This window comes from Salvelinus fontinalis, unplaced genomic scaffold, assembly GCF_029448725.1.
Source record: "Salvelinus fontinalis isolate EN_2023a unplaced genomic scaffold, ASM2944872v1 scaffold_0039, whole genome shotgun sequence".
Classification (NCBI taxonomy): Eukaryota; Metazoa; Chordata; class Actinopteri; order Salmoniformes; family Salmonidae; genus Salvelinus; species Salvelinus fontinalis.
Window position 1 is genome coordinate 542,207 of NW_026600248.1, and position 21,578 is coordinate 563,784.

At 43.8% G+C, this 21,578-nt stretch overlaps 1 protein-coding gene across 1 annotated transcript in view; it reads right to left on the reverse strand.

Annotated features, from left to right (window-relative positions):
- Positions 1-13,204, reverse strand: part of LOC129842412 (bifunctional heparan sulfate N-deacetylase/N-sulfotransferase 4-like) — a 102,692-nt gene extending 89,488 nt beyond the window's left edge. The window contains exons 1-2 of the mRNA XM_055910964.1: positions 12,981-13,204; positions 11,570-11,714 (exon numbers count right to left, since the gene is read on the reverse strand). Coding sequence (XP_055766939.1) covers positions 11,570-11,714; positions 12,981-13,204 — 369 coding nt within the window. The remainder of the gene's footprint in view (positions 1-11,569; positions 11,715-12,980) is intronic.
- Between the last annotated feature and the right edge of the window lie 8,374 nt (positions 13,205-21,578).

Consider the following 21,578-nt stretch of genomic DNA (forward strand, 5'->3'; position numbering starts at 1 on the left):
TTGTCAGTGAGGAGAGACAGGTCTCCTTCCCCACAACAATAATACAATATTAACCTTGTCAGTGAGGAGAGACAGGTCTCCTTCCCCATAACAACAATAATACAATATTAACCTTGTCAGTGAGGAGAGACAGGTCTCCTTCCCCATAACAACAATAATAATACAATATTAACCTTGTCAGTGAGGAGAGACAGGTCTCCCTTCCCCATAACAACAACAATAATACAATATTAACCTTGTCTGTAAGGGGAGACAGGTCTCCTTCCCCATAACAACAATAATAATACAATATTAACCTTGTCAGTGAGGAGAGACAGGTCTCCTTCCCCATAACAACAATAATACAATATTAACCTTGTCAGTGAGGAGAGACAGGTCTCCTTCCCCATAACAACAATAATACAATATTAACCTTGTCAGTGAGGGGAGACAGGTCTCCTTCCCCATAACAACAATAATAATACAATATTAACCTTGTCAGTGAGGAGAGACAGGTCTCCCTCCCCATAACAACAATAATAATACAATATTAACCTTGTCAGTGAGGAGAGACAGGTCTCCTTCCCCATAACAACAATAATAATACAATATTAACCTTGTCAGTGAGGGGAGACAGGTCTCCTTCCCCATAACAACAATAATAATACAATATTAACCTTGTCAGTGAGGGGAGACAGGTCTCCTTCCCCATAACAACAATAATAATACAATATTAACCTTGTCAGTGAGGGGAGACAGGTCTCCTTCCCCATAACAACAATAATACAATATTAACCTTGTCAGTGAGGGGAGACAGGTCTCCTTCCCCACAACAATAATAATACAATATTAACCTTGTCAGTGAGGGGAGACAGGTCTCCTTCCCCACAACAATAATAATACAATATTAACCTTGTCAGTGAGGAGAGACAGGTCTCCTTCCCCATAACAACAATAATACAATATTAACCTTGTCAGTGAGGAGAGACAGGTCTCCTTCCCCATAACAATAATAATACAATATTAACCTTGTCAGTGAGGAGAGACAGGTCTCCTTCCCCATAACAACAATAATAATACAATATTAACCTTGTCAGTGAGGAGAGACAGGTCTCCTTCCCCATAACAACAATAATAATACAATATTAACCTTGTCAGTGAGGAGAGACAGGTCTCCTTCCCCATAACAACAATAATAATACAATATTAACCTTGTCAGTGAGGAGAGACAGGTCTCCCTTCCCCATAACAACAATAATACAATATTAACCTTGTCAGTGAGGAGAGACAGGTCTCCTTCCCCATAACAACAATAATACAATATTAACCTTGTCAGTGAGGAGAGACAGGTCTCCTTCCCCATAACAACAATAATACAATATTAACCTTGTCAGTGAGGGGAGACAGGTCTCCTTCCCCATAACAACAATAATAATACAATATTAACCTTGTCAGTGAGGGGAGACAGGTCTCCTTCCCCATAACAACAATAATAATACAATATTAACCTTGTCAGTGAGGGGAGACAGGTCTCCTTCCCCATAACAACAATAATACAATATTAACCTTGTCAGTGAGGGGAGACAGGTCTCCTTCCCCATAACAACAATAATAATACAATATTAACCTTGTCAGTGAGGAGAGACAGGTCTCCTTCCCCATAACAACAATAATAATACAATATTAACCTTGACAGTGAGGAGAGACAGGTCTCCTTCCCCACAACAATAATAATACAATATTAACCTTGTCAGTGAGGGGAGACAGGTCTCCTTCCCCATAACAACAATAATACAATATTAACCTTGTCAGTGAGGAGAGACAGGTCTCCTTCCCCATAACAACAATAATACAATATTAACCTTGTCAGTGAGGAGAGACAGGTCTCCTTCCCCATAACAACAATAATACAATATTAACCTTGTCAGTGAGGAGAGACAGGTCTCCTTCCCCATAACAACAATAATACAATATTAACCTTGTCAGTGAGGAGAGACAGGTCTCCTTCCCCATAACAACAATAATAATACAATACTAACCTTGTCAGTGAGGAGAGACAGGTCTCCTTCCCCATAACAACAATAATACAATATTAACCTTGTCAGTGAGGAGAGACAGGTCTCCTTCCCCACAACAATAATACAATATTAACCTTGTCAGTGAGGAGAGACAGGTCTCCTTCCCCATAACAACAATAATACAATATTAACCTTGTCAGTGAGGAGAGACAGGTCTCCCTTCCCCATAACAACAACAATAATACAATATTAACCTTGTCTGTAAGGGGAGACAGGTTTCCTTCCCCATAACAACAATAATAATACAATATTAACCTTGTCAGTGAGGAGAGACAGGTCTCCTTCCCCATAACAACAATAATACAATATTAACCTTGTCAGTGAGGGGAGACAGGTCTCCTTCCCCATAACAACAATAATAATACAATATTAACCTTGTCAGTGAGGAGAGACAGGTCTCCCTCCCCATAACAACAATAATAATACAATATTAACCTTGTCAGTGAGGAGAGACAGGTCTCCTTCCCCATAACAACAATAATACAATATTAACCTTGTCAGTGAGGGGAGACAGGTCTCCCTCCCCATAACAACAATAATAATACAATATTAACCTTGTCAGTGAGGGGAGACAGGTCTCCTTCCCCATAACAACAATAATAATACAATATTAACCTTGTCAGTGAGGAGAGACAGGTCTCCCTTCCCCATAACAACAATAATACAATATTAACCTTGTCAGTGAGGAGAGACAGGTCTCCTTCCCCATAACAACAATAATACAATATTAACCTTGTCAGTGAGGAGAGACAGGTCTCCTTCCCCATAACAACAATAATACAATATTAACCTTGTCAGTGAGGGGAGACAGGTCTCCTTCCCCATAACAACAATAATAATACAATATTAACCTTGTCAGTGAGGGGAGACAGGTCTCCTTCCCCATAACAACAATAATAATACAATATTAACCTTGTCAGTGAGGGGAGACAGGTCTCCTTCCCCATAACAACAATAATACAATATTAACCTTGTCAGTGAGGGGAGACAGGTCTCCTTCCCCATAACAACAATAATAATACAATATTAACCTTGTCAGTGAGGAGAGACAGGTCTCCTTCCCCATAACAACAATAATAATACAATATTAACCTTGACAGTGAGGAGAGACAGGTCTCCTTCCCCACAACAATAATAATACAATATTAACCTTGTCAGTGAGGGGAGACAGGTCTCCTTCCCCATAACAACAATAATACAATATTAACCTTGTCAGTGAGGAGAGACAGGTCTCCTTCCCCATAACAACAATAATACAATATTAACCTTGTCAGTGAGGAGAGACAGGTCTCCTTCCCCATAACAACAATAATACAATATTAACCTTGTCAGTGAGGAGAGACAGGTCTCCTTCCCCATAACAACAATAATACAATATTAACCTTGTCAGTGAGGAGAGACAGGTCTCCTTCCCCATAACAACAATAATAATACAATACTAACCTTGTCAGTGAGGAGAGACAGGTCTCCTTCCCCATAACAACAATAATACAATATTAACCTTGTCAGTGAGGAGAGACAGGTCTCCTTCCCCACAACAATAATACAATATTAACCTTGTCAGTGAGGAGAGACAGGTCTCCTTCCCCATAACAACAATAATACAATATTAACCTTGTCAGTGAGGAGAGACAGGTCTCCCTTCCCCATAACAACAACAATAATACAATATTAACCTTGTCTGTAAGGGGAGACAGGTTTCCTTCCCCATAACAACAATAATAATACAATATTAACCTTGTCAGTGAGGAGAGACAGGTCTCCTTCCCCATAACAACAATAATACAATATTAACCTTGTCAGTGAGGGGAGACAGGTCTCCTTCCCCATAACAACAATAATAATACAATATTAACCTTGTCAGTGAGGAGAGACAGGTCTCCCTCCCCATAACAACAATAATAATACAATATTAACCTTGTCAGTGAGGAGAGACAGGTCTCCTTCCCCATAACAACAATAATACAATATTAACCTTGTCAGTGAGGGGAGACAGGTCTCCCTCCCCATAACAACAATAATAATACAATATTAACCTTGTCAGTGAGGGGAGACAGGTCTCCTTCCCCATAACAACAATAATAATACAATATTAACCTTGTCAGTGAGGGGAGACAGGTCTCCTTCCCCATAACAACAATAATACAATATTAACCTTGTCAGTGAGGGGAGACAGGTCTCCTTCCCCACAACAATAATAATACAATATTAACCTTGTCAGTGAGGGGAGACAGGTCTCCTTCCCCACAACAATAATAATACAATATTAACCTTGTCAGTGAGGAGAGACAGGTCTCCTTCCCCATAACAACAATAATACAATATTAACCTTGTCAGTGAGGAGAGACAGGTCTCCTTCCCCATAACAATAATAATACAATATTAACCTTGTCAGTGAGGAGAGACAGGTCTCCCTTCCCCATAACAACAATAATACAATATTAACCTTGTCAGTGAGGAGAGACAGGTCTCCTTCCCCATAACAACAATAATACAATATTAACCTTGTCAGTGAGGAGAGACAGGTCTCCTTCCCCATAACAACAATAATACAATATTAACCTTGTCAGTGAGGGGAGACAGGTCTCCTTCCCCATAACAACAATAATAATACAATATTAACCTTGTCAGTGAGGGGAGACAGGTCTCCTTCCCCATAACAACAATAATAATACAATATTAACCTTGTCAGTGAGGGGAGACAGGTCTCCTTCCCCATAACAACAATAATACAATATTAACCTTGTCAGTGAGGGGAGACAGGTCTCCTTCCCCATAACAACAATAATAATACAATATTAACCTTGTCAGTGAGGAGAGACAGGTCTCCTTCCCCATAACAACAATAATAATACAATATTAACCTTGTCAGTGAGGAGAGACAGGTCTCCTTCCCCACAACAATAATAATACAATATTAACCTTGTCAGTGAGGGGAGACAGGTCTCCTTCCCCATAACAACAATAATACAATATTAACCTTGTCAGTGAGGAGAGACAGGTCTCCTTCCCCATAATAATAATAATAATACAATATTAACCTTGTCAGTGAGGGGAGACAGGTCTCCTTCCCCACAACAATAATAATACAATATTAACCTTGTCAGTGAGGAGAGACAGGTCTCCTTCCCCATAACAACAATAATACAATATTAACCTTGTCAGTGAGGAGAGACAGGTCTCCTTCCCCATAACAATAATAATACAATATTAACCTTGTCAGTGAGGAGAGACAGGTCTCCCTTCCCCATAACAACAATAATACAATATTAACCTTGTCAGTGAGGAGAGACAGGTCTCCTTCCCCATAACAACAATAATACAATATTAACCTTGTCAGTGAGGAGAGACAGGTCTCCTTCCCCATAACAACAATAATACAATATTAACCTTGTCAGTGAGGGGAGACAGGTCTCCTTCCCCTTAACAACAATAATAATACAATATTAACCTTGTCAGTGAGGGGAGACAGGTCTCCTTCCCCATAACAACAATAATAATACAATATTAACCTTGTCAGTGAGGGGAGACAGGTCTCCTTCCCCATAACAACAATAATACAATATTAACCTTGTCAGTGAGGGGAGACAGGTCTCCTTCCCCATAACAACAATAATAATACAATATTAACCTTGTCAGTGAGGAGAGACAGGTCTCCTTCCCCATAACAACAATAATAATACAATATTAACCTTGTCAGTGAGGAGAGACAGGTCTCCTTCCCCACAACAATAATAATACAATATTAACCTTGTCAGTGAGGGGAGACAGGTCTCCTTCCCCATAACAACAATAATACAATATTAACCTTGTCAGTGAGGAGAGACAGGTCTCCTTCCCCATAATAATAATAATAATACAATATTAACCTTGTCAGTGAGGGGAGACAGGTCTCCTTCCCCATAACAACAATAATAATACAATATTAACCTTGTCAGTGAGGGGAGACAGGTCTCCTTCCCCATAACAATAATAATAATACAATATTAACCTTGTCAGTGAGGAGAGACAGGTCTCCTTCCCCATAACAACAATAATAATACAATATTAACCTTGTCAGTGAGGAGAGACAGGTCTCCTTCCCCATAACAACAATAATACAATATTAACCTTGTCAGTGAGGAGAGACAGGTCTCCTTCCCCATAACAACAATAATACAATATTAACCTTGTCAGTGAGGAGAGACAGGTCTCCTTCCCCATAACAACAATAATACAATATTAACCTTGTCAGTGAGGAGAGACAGGTCTCCTTCCCCATAACAACAATAATACAATATTAACCTTGTCAGTGAGGAGAGACAGGTCTCCTTCCCCATAACAACAATAATAATACAATATTAACCTTGTCAGTGAGGAGAGACAGGTCTCCTTCCCCATAACAACAATAATACAATATTAACCTTGTCAGTGAGGAGAGACAGGTCTCCTTCCCCACAACAATAATACAATATTAACCTTGTCAGTGAGGAGAGACAGGTCTCCTTCCCCATAACAACAATAATACAATATTTACCTTGTCAGTGAGGAGAGACAGGTCTCTTTCCCCATAACAACAATAATACAATATTAACCTTGTCAGTGAGGAGAGACAGGTCTCCTTCCCCACAACAATAATACAATATTAACCTTGTCAGTGAGGAGAGACAGGTCTCCTTCCCCATAACAACAATAATAATACAATATTAACCTTGTCAGTGAGGGGAGACAGGTCTCCTTCCCCATAACAACAACAATAATACAATATTAACCTTGTCAGTGAGGGGAGACAGGTCTCCTTCCCCATAACAACAATAATACAATATTAACCTTGTCAGTGAGGGGAGACAGGTCTCCTTCCCCATAACAACAATAATACAATATTAACCTTGTCAGTGAGGGGAGACAGGTCTCCTTCCCCATAACAACAATAATACAATATTAACCTTGTCAGTGAGGAGAGACAGGTCTCCCTTCCCCATAACAACAATAATACAATATTAACCTTGTCAGTGAGGAGAGACAGGTCTCCTTCCCCATAACAACAATAATAATACAATATTAACCTTGTCAGTGAGGAGAGACAGGTCTCCTTCCCCATAACAACAATAATACAATATTAACCTTGTCAGTGAGGGGAGACAGGTCTCCTTCCCCATAACAACAATAATAATACAATATTAACCTTGTCAGTGAGGAGAGACAGGTCTCCTTCCCCACAACAATAATAATACAATATTAACCTTGTCAGTGAGGGGAGACAGGTCTCCTTCCCCATAACAACAATAATACAATATTAACCTTGTCAGTGAGGAGAGACAGGTCTCCTTCCCCATAATAATAATAATAATACAATATTAACCTTGTCAGTGAGGGGAGACAGGTCTCCTTCCCCATAACAACAATAATAATACAATATTAACCTTGTCAGTGAGGGGAGACAGGTCTCCTTCCCCATAACAATAATAATAATACAATATTAACCTTGTCAGTGAGGAGAGACAGGTCTCCTTCCCCATAACAACAATAATAATACAATATTAACCTTGTCAGTGAGGAGAGACAGGTCTCCTTCCCCATAACAACAATAATACAATATTAACCTTGTCAGTGAGGAGAGACAGGTCTCCTTCCCCATAACAACAATAATACAATATTAACCTTGTCAGTGAGGAGAGACAGGTCTCCTTCCCCATAACAACAATAATACAATATTAACCTTGTCAGTGAGGAGAGACAGGTCTCCTTCCCCATAACAACAATAATACAATATTAACCTTGTCAGTGAGGAGAGACAGGTCTCCTTCCCCATAACAACAATAATAATACAATATTAACCTTGTCAGTGAGGAGAGACAGGTCTCCTTCCCCATAACAACAATAATACAATATTAACCTTGTCAGTGAGGAGAGACAGGTCTCCTTCCCCACAACAATAATACAATATTAACCTTGTCAGTGAGGAGAGACAGGTCTCCTTCCCCATAACAACAATAATACAATATTTACCTTGTCAGTGAGGAGAGACAGGTCTCTTTCCCCATAACAACAATAATACAATATTAACCTTGTCAGTGAGGAGAGACAGGTCTCCTTCCCCACAACAATAATACAATATTAACCTTGTCAGTGAGGAGAGACAGGTCTCCTTCCCCATAACAACAATAATAATACAATATTAACCTTGTCAGTGAGGGGAGACAGGTCTCCTTCCCCATAACAACAACAATAATACAATATTAACCTTGTCAGTGAGGGGAGACAGGTCTCCTTCCCCATAACAACAATAATACAATATTAACCTTGTCAGTGAGGGGAGACAGGTCTCTTTCCCCATAACAACAATAATACAATATTAACCTTGTCAGTGAGGGGAGACAGGTCTCCTTCCCCATAACAACAATAATACAATATTAACCTTGTCAGTGAGGAGAGACAGGTCTCCCTTCCCCATAACAACAATAATACAATATTAACCTTGTCAGTGAGGAGAGACAGGTCTCCTTCCCCATAACAACAATAATAATACAATATTAACCTTGTCAGTGAGGAGAGACAGGTCTCCTTCCCCATAACAACAATAATACAATATTAACCTTGTCAGTGAGGGGAGACAGGTCTCCTTCCCCATAACAACAATAATACAATATTAACCTTGTCAGTGAGGGGAGACAGGTCTCCTTCCCCATAACAACAATAATACAATATTAACCTTGTCAGTGAGGGGAGACAGGTCTCCTTCCCCATAACAACAATAATACAATATTAACCTTGTCAGTGAGGAGAGACAGGTCTCCCTTCCCCATAACAACAATAATACAATATTAACCTTGTCAGTGAGGAGAGACAGGTCTCCTTCCCCATAACAACAATAATAATACAATATTAACCTTGTCAGTGAGGAGAGACAGGTCTCCTTCCCCATAACAACAATAATACAATATTAACCTTGTCAGTGAGGGGAGACAGGTCTCCTTCCCCATAACAACAATAATAATACAATATTAACCTTGTCAGTGAGGAGAGAGAGGTCTCCTTCCCCATAACAACAATAATACAATATTAACCTTGTCAGTGAGGAGAGACAGGTCTCCTTCCCCATACCAACAACAATAATACAATATTAACCTTGTCAGTGAGGGGAGACAGGTCTCCTTCCCCATAACAACAATAATACAATATTAACCTTGTCAGTGAGGAGAGACAGGTCTCCTTCCCCATAACAATAATAATAATACAATATTAACCTTGTCAGTGAGGAGAGACAGGTCTCCTTCCCCATAACAACAATAATACAATATTAACCTTGTCAGTGAGGAGAGACAGGTCTCCTTCCCCATACCAACAACAATAATACAATATTAACCTTGTCAGTGAGGGGAGACAGGTCTCCTTCCCCATAACAACAATAATACAATATTAACCTTGTCAGTGAGGAGAGACAGGTCTCCTTCCCCATAACAATAATAATAATACAATATTAACCTTGTCAGTGAGGAGAGACAGGTCTCCTTCCCCATAACAACAATAATAATACAATATTAACCTTGTCAGTGAGGAGAGACAGGTCTCCTTCCCCATAACAACAATAATAATACAATATTAACCTTGTCAGTGAGGAGAGACAGGTCTCCTTCCCCATAACAATAACAATAATACAATATTAACCTTGTCAGTGAGGGGAGACAGGTCTCCCTTCCCCATAACAACAATAATAATACAATATTAACCTTGTCAGTGAGGAGAGACAGGTCTCCTTCCCCATAACAACAATAATAATACAATATTAACCTTGTCAGTGAGGGGAGACAGGTCTCCTTCCCCATAACAACAACAATAATACAATATTAACCTTGTCAGTGAGGGGAGACAGGTCTCCTTCCCCATAACAACAATAATAATAGAATATTAACCTTGTCAGTGAGGGGAGACAGGTCTCCTTCCCCATAACAACAATAATAATACAATATTAACCTTGTCAGTGAGGGGAGACAGGTCTCCTTCCCCATAACAACAATAATACAATATTAACCTTGTCAGTGAGGGGAGACAGGTCTCCTTCCCCATAACAACAATAATAATACAATATTAACCTTGTCAGTGAGGGGAGACAGGTCTCCTTCCCCATAACAACAATAATAATACAATATTAACCTTGTCAGTGAGGAGAGACAGGTCTCCCTTCCCCATAACAACAACAATAATACAATATTAACCTTGTCAGTGAGGGGAGACAGGTCTCCTTCCCCATAACAACAATAATACAATATTAACCTTGTCAGTGAGGAGAGACAGGTCTCCTTCCCCATAACAACAATAATACAATATTAACCTTGTCAGTGAGGAGAGACAGGTCTCCTTCCCCATAACAACAATAATAATACAATATTAACCTTGTCAGTGAGGAGAGACAGGTCTCCTTCCCCATAACAATAATAATACAATATTAACCTTGTCAGTGAGGAGAGACAGGTCTCCTTCCCCATAACAACAATAATAATACAATATTAACCTTGTCAGTGAGGAGAGACAGGTCTCCTTCCCCATAACAACAATAATAATACAATATTAACCTTGTCAGTGAGGGGAGACAGGTCTCCTTCCCCATAACAACAATAATAATAGAATATTAACCTTGTCAGTGAGGGGAGACAGGTCTCCTTCCCCATAACAACAATAATACAATATTAACCTTGTCAGTGAGGAGAGACAGGTCTCCTTCCCCATAACAACAATAATACAATATTAACCTTGTCAGTGAGGAGAGACAGGTCTCCTTCCCCATAACAACAATAATAATACAATATTAACCTTGTCAGTGAGGGGAGACAGGTCTCCTTCCCCATAACAACAATAATACAATATTAACCTTGTCAGTGAGGGGAGACAGGTCTCCTTCCCCATAACAACAATAATAATACAATATTAACCTTGTCAGTGAGGGGAGACAGGTCTCCTTCCCCATAACAACAATAATAATACAATATTAACCTTGTCAGTGAGGAGAGACAGGTCTCCCTTCCCCATAACAACAACAATAATACAATATTAACCTTGTCAGTGAGGGGAGACAGGTCTCCTTCCCCATAACAACAATAATACAATATTAACCTTGTCAGTGAGGAGAGACAGGTCTCCTTCCCCATAACAACAATAATACAATATTAACCTTGTCAGTGAGGAGAGACAGGTCTCCTTCCCCATAACAACAATAATAATACAATATTAACCTTGTCAGTGAGGAGAGACAGGTCTCCCTTCCCCATAACAACAATAATAATACAATATTAACCTTGTCAGTGAGGAGAGACAGGTCTCCTTCCCCATAACAATAATAATACAATATTAACCTTGTCAGTGAGGAGAGACAGGTCTCCTTCCCCATAACAACAATAATAATACAATATTAACCTTGTCAGTGAGGAGAGACAGGTCTCCTTCCCCATAACAACAATAATAATACAATATTAACCTTGTCAATGAGTGAAGGCAGGTCTCCTTTCCCATAACAACAATAATAATACAATATTAACCTTGTCAGTGAGTGGAGGCAGGTCTCCCTTCCCCGGGGTGATCTCCGTTGTGAACGGGTACCGGGCGGACTCCAGGATGCCGACGATGTCCTGTCCCAACTGGCTATACTGTGATTCTACCAGTACCAATACTACTGGGTCTACTGCGGGGAGGGGGTCGGTGTGTTTGTCAGGGTCGGATCGTCTGTCGGTGTGTTTGTCGGGGTCGGATCGTCTGTCGGTGTGTTTGTCAGGGTCGGATCGTCTGTCGGTGTGTTTGTCGTGGTCGGATCGTCTGTCGGTGTGTGTGATGGGGTCGGATCGTCTGTCGGTGTGTGTGATGGGGTCGGATCGTCTGTCGGTGTGTGTGACGGGGTCGGATCGTCTGTCGGTGTGTGTGACGGGGTCGGATCGTCTATCGGTGTGTGTGTCGGGGTCGGATCGTCTGTCGGTGTGTGTGATGGGGTCGGATCGTCTGTCGGTGTGTTTGTCAGGGTCGGATCGTCTGTCGGTGTGTTTGTCAGGGTCGGATCGTCTGTCGGTGTGTTTGTCGTGGTCGGATCGTCTGTCGGTGTGTTTGTCGGGGTCGGATCGTCTGTCGGTGTGTGTGTCGGGGTCGGATCGTCTGTCGGTGTGTGTGTCGGGGTCGGATCGTCTGTCTGGGTGTGTGTCGGGGTCGGATCGTCTGTCGGTGTGTGTGATGGGGTCGGATCGTCTGTCGGTGTGTGTGTCGGGGTCGGATCGTCTGTCGGTGTGTGTGTCGGGGTCGGATCGTCTGTCGGTGTGTGTGTCGGGGTCGGATCGTCTGTCGGTGTGTGTGATGGGGTCGGATCGTCTGTCGGTGTGTGTGTCGGGGTCGGATCGTCTGTCGGTGTGTGTGTCGGGGTCGGATCGTCTATCGGTGTGTGTGTCGGGGTCGGATCGTCTGTCGGTGTGTGTGATGGGGTCGGATCGTCTGTCGGTGTGTTTGTCAGGGTCGGATCGTCTGTCGGTGTGTTTGTCAGGGTCGGATCGTCTGTCGGTGTGTTTGTCGTGGTCGGATCGTCTGTCGGTGTGTTTGTCGGGGTCGGATCGTCTGTCGGTGTGTGTGTCGGGGTCGGATCGTCTGTCGGTGTGTGTGTCGGGGTCGGATCGTCTGTCTGGGTGTGTGTCGGGGTCGGATCGTCTGTCGGTGTGTGTGATGGGGTCGGATCGTCTGTCGGTGTGTGTGTCGGGGTCGGATCGTCTGTCGGTGTGTGTGTCGGGGTCGGATCGTCTGTCGGTGTGTGTGTCGGGGTCGGATCGTCTGTCGGTGTGTGTGATGGGGTCGGATCGTCTGTCGGTGTGTGTGTCGGGGTCGGATCGTCTGTCGGTGTGTGTGTCGGGGTCGGATCGTCTGTCGGTGTGTGTGATGGGGTCGGATCGTCTGTCGGTGTGTGTGATGGGGTGTTTATCAGTGTGTGTGTTGGGGTGTTTATCAGTGTGTGTGTTGGGGGATCTGTAGGGAGTTAGAAATGGCAGGGAGCAGGCCACAGCAACGTGCTCTTCTGATTGGTTGAGCTGTAGGGTGGGGGCGGAGTGAGAAAATAGGAAGTAGGCGGAGCCTAGCACGGAGCCGGAGGCGAGGAGGAGGAGGAAGCGCCGCAGGTGGCGACGGACATGCACCGCTAACGACATCACTACCTGGAGGGTGTCGCGATGTATACGTGTGTGTGTCAAGGTGTGTGTGTGTCAGGGTGTGTGTGTGTGTCAAGGTGTGTGTGTGTCAGGGTGTGTGTGTGTGTCAAGGTGTGTGTGTGTCAGGGTGTGTGTGTGTGTGTATGTCAAGGTGTGTGTGTGTCAGGGTGTGTGTGTGTGTGTCAGGGTGTGTGTGTGTCAAGGTGTGTGTGTGTGTGTATGTCAAGGTGTGTGTGTGTCAGGGTGTGTGTGTGTGTGTGTGTCAAGGTGTGTGTGTGTGTATTTCAAGGTGTATGTGTGTCAGGGTGTGTGTGTGTTTGTGTCAAAGTGTGTGTGTGTGTGTGTGTACGTCTCTATGAAGGGTTTCTAACATGGATGTGGTGAGGAACACTAAGGTCCGTCATGTCACCATGGTGAGGGGTCACAGAGGGTCAGAAAGGTCAGCTGATATAGTGGAACTCTTTCTACACCAATCAGGACACACGGGGGAAGATGACGTTTTCAGAACAGCTCCTGGACCTGTGGAGCAAGGAGACAACAATAGGTTAGACAGGTGTGTGTGTGTGTGTGTGTGTGTGTGTGTGTGTGTGTGTGTGTGTGTGTGTGTGTGTGTGTGTGTGTGTGTGTGTGTGTGTGTGTGTGTGTGGTGTGTGTGTGTGTGTGTGTGTGTGTGTGTGTGTGTGTGTGTGTGTGTGTGTGTGTGTGAGCGGCGGGATGTTGTAGAAGTGGCCCCTGGCCTTATAGAGTGTCTCAGTGGGTTTAGCAGAGCAGATTACAGAGGGGCGAGGGGGAACAGGCAGGGAGTCATAGGCCACAGCTGGACTGACTGAAAACAACCTGCAGCCTTAGGGTCTATCACACACACACACACACACACACACACACACACACACACACACACACACACACACACACACACACACACACACACACACACACACACACACACACACACACACACACACACACACACACACACACACACACACACACACACACACACACACACACACACTGTGATTATGTTAGGCAATGGGTAGTTAGTAGTTTAATAACCAGTAGTGATTATGACACACACAGCCAGACAGACAGACAGACAGACAGACAGACAGACAGACAGACAGACAGACAGACAGACAGACAGACAGACAGACAGACAGACAGACAGACAGACAGACAGACAGACAGACAGACAGACAGACAGACAGACAGACAGACAGACAGACAGACAGACACCACTACCACAGGTAAACAACATGGTGCTACACCTCATCATCTCTCCATCCAACAGCAGGTGTGAGCTAACAGTTTAACATCAGCTGTCTGAAATTACTAACTAACTACCCATAGCCTAACATGATCACAACTGGTTATTAAACTACTAACTACCCACAGCCTAACATAATCACAACTGGTTATTAAACTACTAACTACCCATAGCCTCACATAATCACAACTGGTTATTAAACTACTAACTACCCACAGCCTAACATAATCACAACTGGTTATTAAACTACTAACTACCCACAGCCTAACATAATCACAACTGGTTATTAAACTACTAACTACCCATAGCCTAACATAATCACAACTGGTTATTAAACTACTAACTACCCACAGCCTAACATAATCACAACTGGTTATTAAACTACTAACTACCCATAGCCTAACATAATCACAACTGGTTATTAAACTACTAACTACCCATAGCCTAACATAATCACAACTGGTTATTAAACTACTAACTACCCATAGCCTAACATAATCACAACTGGTTATTAAACTACTAACTACCCATAGCCTAACATAATCACAACTGGTTATTAAACTACTAACTACCCATAGCCTAACATAATCACAACTGGTTATTAAACTACTAACTACCCATAGCCTAACATAATCACAACTGGTTATTAAACTACTAACTACCCGTAGCCTAACATAATCACAACTAGTTATTAAACTACTAACTACCCATAGCCTAACATAATCACAACTGGTTATTAAACTACTAACTACCCACAGCCTAACATAATCACAACTGGTTATTAAACTACTAACTACCCATAGCCTAACATAATCACAACTGGTTATTAAACTACTAACTACCCACAGCCTAACATAATCACAACTGGTTATTAAACTACTAACTACCCACAGCCTAACATAATCACAACTGGTTATTAAACTACTAACTACCCATAGCCTAACATAATCACAACTGGTTATTAAACTACTAACTACCCATAGCCTAACATAATCACAACTGGTTATTAAACTACTAACTACCCACAGCCTAACATAATCACAACTGGTTATTAAACTACTAACTACCCATAGCCTAACATAATCACAACTGGTTATTAAACTACTAACTACCCATAGCCTAACATAATCACAACTGGTTATTAAACTACTAACTACCCATAGTCTAACATAATCACAACTGGTTATTAAACTACTAACTACCCACAGCCTAACATAATCACAACTGGTTATTAAACTACTAACTACCCATAGTCTAACATAATCACAACTGGTTATTAAACTACTAACTAACTACACATAGCCTAACATAATCACAACTGGTTATTAAACTACTAACTACCCATAGCCTAACATAATCACAACTGGTTATTAAACTACTAACTACCCATAGCCTAACATAATCACAACTAGTTATTAAACTACTAACTACCCATAGTCTAACATAATCACAACTGGTTATTAAACTACTAACTACCCACAGCCTAACATAATCACAACTGGTTATTAAACTACTAACTACCCATAGTCTAACATAATCACAACTGGTTATTAAACTACTAACTACCCATAGCCTAACATAATCACAACTGGTTATTAAACTACTAACTACCTATAGCCTAACATAATCACAACTAGTTATTAAACTACTAACTACCCATAGCCTAACATAATCACAACTGGTTATTAAACTACTAACTACCCATAGCCTAACATAATCACAACTGGTTATTAAACTACTAACTACCCATAGCCTAACATAATCACAACTAGTTATTAAACTACTAACTACCTATACACTACTTGACAAATGTCTGATCTCTCTCTCTCTCTTGTTAAGTTAAATAATATATTGAATGGAAGATAATCAGGTCCGTCTGTCTGTCTGTATCTATCTGTCTGTCTCTATCTGTCTGTCTCTGTCCCTCTGTCTCTATCTATCTGTCTCTATCTATCTGTCTCTATCTGTCTGTCTCTATCTGTCTGTCTCTATCTGTCTGTCCCTCTGTATCTATCTGTCTGTCATAGCGAATTGTTTCATTAAACGTTGGTCAACAACATTCTCGTGGTTGTAATGGTTATGAGCGACAAAAAATAAATAAAAGAAATAACCAACCACATTGATGCCGTTTCCATTGAAAGGTCACTTTATGAATCACATCTCAGAGTGACCAGTTAAATGTCAAACAAATGATTGTTTTCTGTTTACAATGAATACTAAAATACCTACAACATGTCATATTAATCACGCTGGTGGATATTAATGACATCGGAGAACGGATAGAAACACGAAACATCATTCGATCGATGTGATCACATTTGTAAATAGACATTCCAACACACACAGCGCCTTTGTAAAGAAAATAATGAGATATAGAGAAGGAGAAGGGAGAGAGTGAGAAAGAAAGAGAGCCTTCCTCACCGTCCGCTAATACATTCACTGAGGTAGAGAAGGAGAAGGGAGAGAGTGAGAAAGAAAGAGACCCTTCCTCACCGTCCGCTAATACATTCACTGAGGTTTAAAAACCGCTGTTCCATCCGCCGGTGCTTTCACACACAAAAAGAAAGCTCAGCCAGAACACCGAGTCTATGTTTTACCTCTAGCCGGGATGAGGGCGCTGCCGGGCGGGCAGGTTGAGCGAAGGTGAGCCACTGGTCTGGAGCCGTGTTGTAGGAAGGTACATCCGCCTGTATATCGGGCTGTCTACTCTCTCTCGTCACTAGAACAGAGGCAACCAGCCGGAATAATCGTCTCTACTCTTCCGTCTACTCCTCTCATTCACCTCCCTTTAGCTCTCTCTCTCTCCTCGTTCTCTGCCCTCTCCTCTCTCTCTCTCCCTCTCTCCAGATGAGAGGAGCGAAGAGAGACACATCAAGTGTTTTAACAGCGGGGCACGCGTGAGACAAACCGATATTATCTGTGGCGCTTTCCGTTACTGACCAACGGACTGCCTGCTGCCAGCTACACTACGGCGTCTGTTCCGTCAGCCGCTCCCCTGCGCGCAGCAGGAGAGAAGGGAGAGTAAGAGAGAAGGAGAGAGAGACTCAATTTGGCATGACGGCCTGCTATACAAAATGATGGAAAGCGGTGTTGGGGGCAAAAAACAAATGACACACACACACACACACACACACACACACACACACACACACACACACACACACACACACACACACACACACACACACACACACACACACACACACACACACACACACACACACACACACACACACACACACACACACACACGCACACACACACACACACACACACAGTGTGCAGTTAAAATAGGCAAAAAACACCCAGATGTCTTTTTTCAGGACTGTGGGGTGGGACAGGGAGACCACTTCAGCCCCAGGCTCTTCAACAGTACCAGTCAAAAGTTTAGACACACCGACTCATTCAAGGAGTTGTTCTTTATTTTTCACCAGTTTCTACATTGTAGAATAACAGTGAAGACATCAACACTATGAAATAACACATATGGAATCATTAAACAAATCAAAATATATATGATTCAAAGTAGCCACCCTTTTGCCTTGATGACAGCATTGCACACATTTACATTTTTACATTTTAGTCATTTAGCACCGCTCTTATCCAGAGCGACTTACAGTAGAGTGCATACATTTTATTACATTTTTTACATACTGAGACAAGGATATCCCTACCGGCCAAACCCTCCCTAACCCGGACGACGCTATGCCAATTGTGCGTCGCCCCACGGACCTCCCGGTTGCGGCCGGCTGCGACAGAGCCTTGGCGCGAACCCAGCCCAGCCTGGGCGCGAACCCAGAGACTCTGGTGGCGCAGCTAGCACTGCGATGCAGTGCCCTAGACCACTGCGCCACCCGGGAGGTGTCACTCTTGGCATTTGTGTTATTCTCAGTTTTGTTTCTTGTGTATTTCACTTGCTTTGGCAAGTGAACCAATACACGCACGCAGTCAGTCAGGAAAGCAAAGGCAAAGGCTTTTTCAAGCAGAAATTTGCATCCTGTAGCTCTAACTCCAAAAAGTTCTGGGATACTGTAAAGTCCATGGAAAACAAGAGCACCTCCTCCCAGCTGCCCACTGCACTGAGGCTAGGTAACACGGTCACCACCGATAAATCCGTGATAATCGAAAACTTCAACAAGCATTTCTCAACGGCTGGCCATGCCTTCCACCTGGCTACTCCAACCTCGGCCAACAGCTCTGCCCCCCCCCCCCCCCCGCAGCTACTCGCCCAAGTGTCCCCAGCTTCTCCATTACCCAAATCCAGATGTCCTGAAAGAGCTGCAAAACCTGGACCCATACAAATCAGCTGGGCTTGACAATCTGGACAGAGATGGTCGCCGACAGAGATGGTTGCCGACAGAGATGCCTCCGACAGAGATGGTCGCCGACAGAGATGCCTCCGACAGAGATACCTCCGACAGAGATGGTCGCCGACAGAGATGCCTCCGACAGAGATGCCTCCGACAGAGATGGCCTCCGACAGAGATGCCTCCGACAGAGATGCCTCCGACAGAGATGGCCTCCGACAGAGATGGTCGCCGACAGAGATGGTCGCCGACAGAGATGGTCGCCGACAGAGATACCTCCGACAGAGATGCCTCCGACAGAGATGGCCTCCGACAGAGATGCCTCCGACAGAGATGCCTCCGACAGAGATGGCCTCCGACAGAGATGCCTCCGACAGAGATGGTCGCCGACAGAGATGGTCGCCGACAGAGATGGTCGCCGACAGAGATACCTCCGACAGAGATGGCCTCTGACAGAGATGGCCTCCGACAGAGATGGTCGCCGACAGAGATGGTCGCCGACAGAGATACCTCCGACAGAGATGCCTCCGACAGAGATGCCTCCGACAGAGATGCCTCCGACAGAGATGCCTCCGACAGAGATGCCTCCGACAGAGATGCCTCCGACAGAGATGCCTCCGACAGAGATGGTCGCCGACAGAGATGGTCGCCGACAGAGATACCTCCGACAGAGATGGCCTCCGACAGAGATGGCCTCCGACAGAGATGGTCGCCGACAGAGATGGTCGCCGACAGAGATACCTCCGACAGAGATGCCTCCGACAGAGATGCCTCTGACAGAGATGCCTCCGACAGAGATGCCTCCGACAGAGATGCCTCCGACAGAGATGCCTCCGACAGAGATGCCTCCGACAGAGATGCCTCCGACAGAGATGGCCTCCGACAGAGATGGTCGCCGACAGAGATGGTCGCCGACAGAGATGGTCGCCGACAGAGATGCCTGTCGCTGCGGCAGACGGAGCGGCCTGCTGGTCAGACTCAGAAGGCGAGCACACCAACCGCTTCCAAGCATATTACCCGCCAATGTCCAATCTCTAGATAACAAGGTGGACGAAATCAGGGCACGAGTTGCCTTCCAGAGAGACATCAGAGATTGTAACATTCTCTGTTTCACGGAAACATGGCTCACTTGGGATATGTCGTCAGAGTCGGTACAGCCACCCGGTTTCTTCACGCATCGTGCAGAAAGTAACAAACATCTCTCTGGTAAGAAGAAGGGCGGAGGTGTATGCCTCATGATTAACGACTCATGGTGTGATCATAACAACATACAGGAACTCAAGTCTTTTTGATCACCTGATTTAGAATTCCTTACAATCAAATGCCGACCGCATTATCTACCAAGAGAATTCTCTTCGATTATAGTCACAGCCGTGTATATCACCCCAAGGCAGATACCTCGTCGGCCCTGAAAGAACTTCACTGGACTCTATGTAAACTGGAAACCACACATCCCGAGGCTGCATTTATTGTAGCTTGGGGTTTTAACAAAGCTAACCTGAGAACAAGACTTCCTAAATTCTATCAGCATATCGAATGCGCTACACAAGCTGGTAGTATTCTGGATCATTGCTACTCGAACTTCCAAGGTGCTTACAAAACCCTCACCCCGCCCTGCCTTCAGCAAATCTGACCACGCTATTGCAGTTCGCCACAGGATGTTTTTGTGCTGGTCGAGGGCAGTCAGGTCTGGAGTGAACCAAGGGCTATATCTGTTCTTGGTTCTGCATTTTTTGAACGGAGCATGCTTGTCTAATATGGTGAGGAAGTAACATTTAAAGAATGACCAGGCATCCTCAACTGACGGGATGAGGTCAATATCCTTCCAGGGTACCCGGGCCAGGTCGATTAGAAAGGCCTGCTCGCAGAAGTGTTTTAGGGAGCGTTTGACAGTGATGAGGGGTGGTCGTTTGACCGCGGACCCGTGGCGGATACAGGCAATGAGGCAGTGATCGCTGAGATCTTGATTGAAGACAGCAGAGGTGTATTTGGAGGGCAGGTTGGTCAGGATAATGTCTATTAGGGTGCCCATGTTTACGGATTTGGGGTTGTACCTGGTGGGTTCCTTGATGATTTGTGTGAGATTGAGGGCATCAAGCTTGGATTGTAGGACTGCCGGGGTGTTAAGCATATCCCAGTTTACGTCACCTAACAGAACAAACTCTGAAGCTAGATGGGGAGCGATCAATTCACAGATGGTGTCCAGGGCACAGCTGGGAGCTGAGGGGGGTCGGTAGCAGGCGGCAACAGTGAGAGACTTATTTCTGGAGAGATTAATTTTTAAAATTAGAAGTTCGAACTGTTTGGGCATAGACCTGGAAAGTATGACAGAACTTTGCAGGCTATCTCTGCAGTAGATTGCAACTCCTCCCCCTTTGGCAGTTCTATCTTGACGGAAAGTGTTATAGTTGGGTATGGAAATCTCAGAATTTTTGGTGGCCTTCCTAAGCCAGGATTCGGACACGGCAAGGACATCAGGATTGGCAGAGTGTGCTAAAGCGGTGAGTAAGGCAAACTTAGGGAGGAGGCTTCTGATGTTGACATGCATGAGGCCAAGGCTTTTTCGATCACAGAAGTCAACAAATGAGGGTGACTGGGGACATGCAGGGCCTGGGTTTACCTCCACATCACCCGAGGAACAGAGGAGTAGTAGGATGAGGGTGCGGCTAAAGGCTATCAAAACTGGGCGCCTAGAGCGTTGGGGACAAAGAATAAAAGGAGCAGATTTATGGGCGTGGTAGAATAGATTCTGGGCATAATGTGCAGACAGGGGTATGGAGGGGCGCGGGTACAGCGGAGG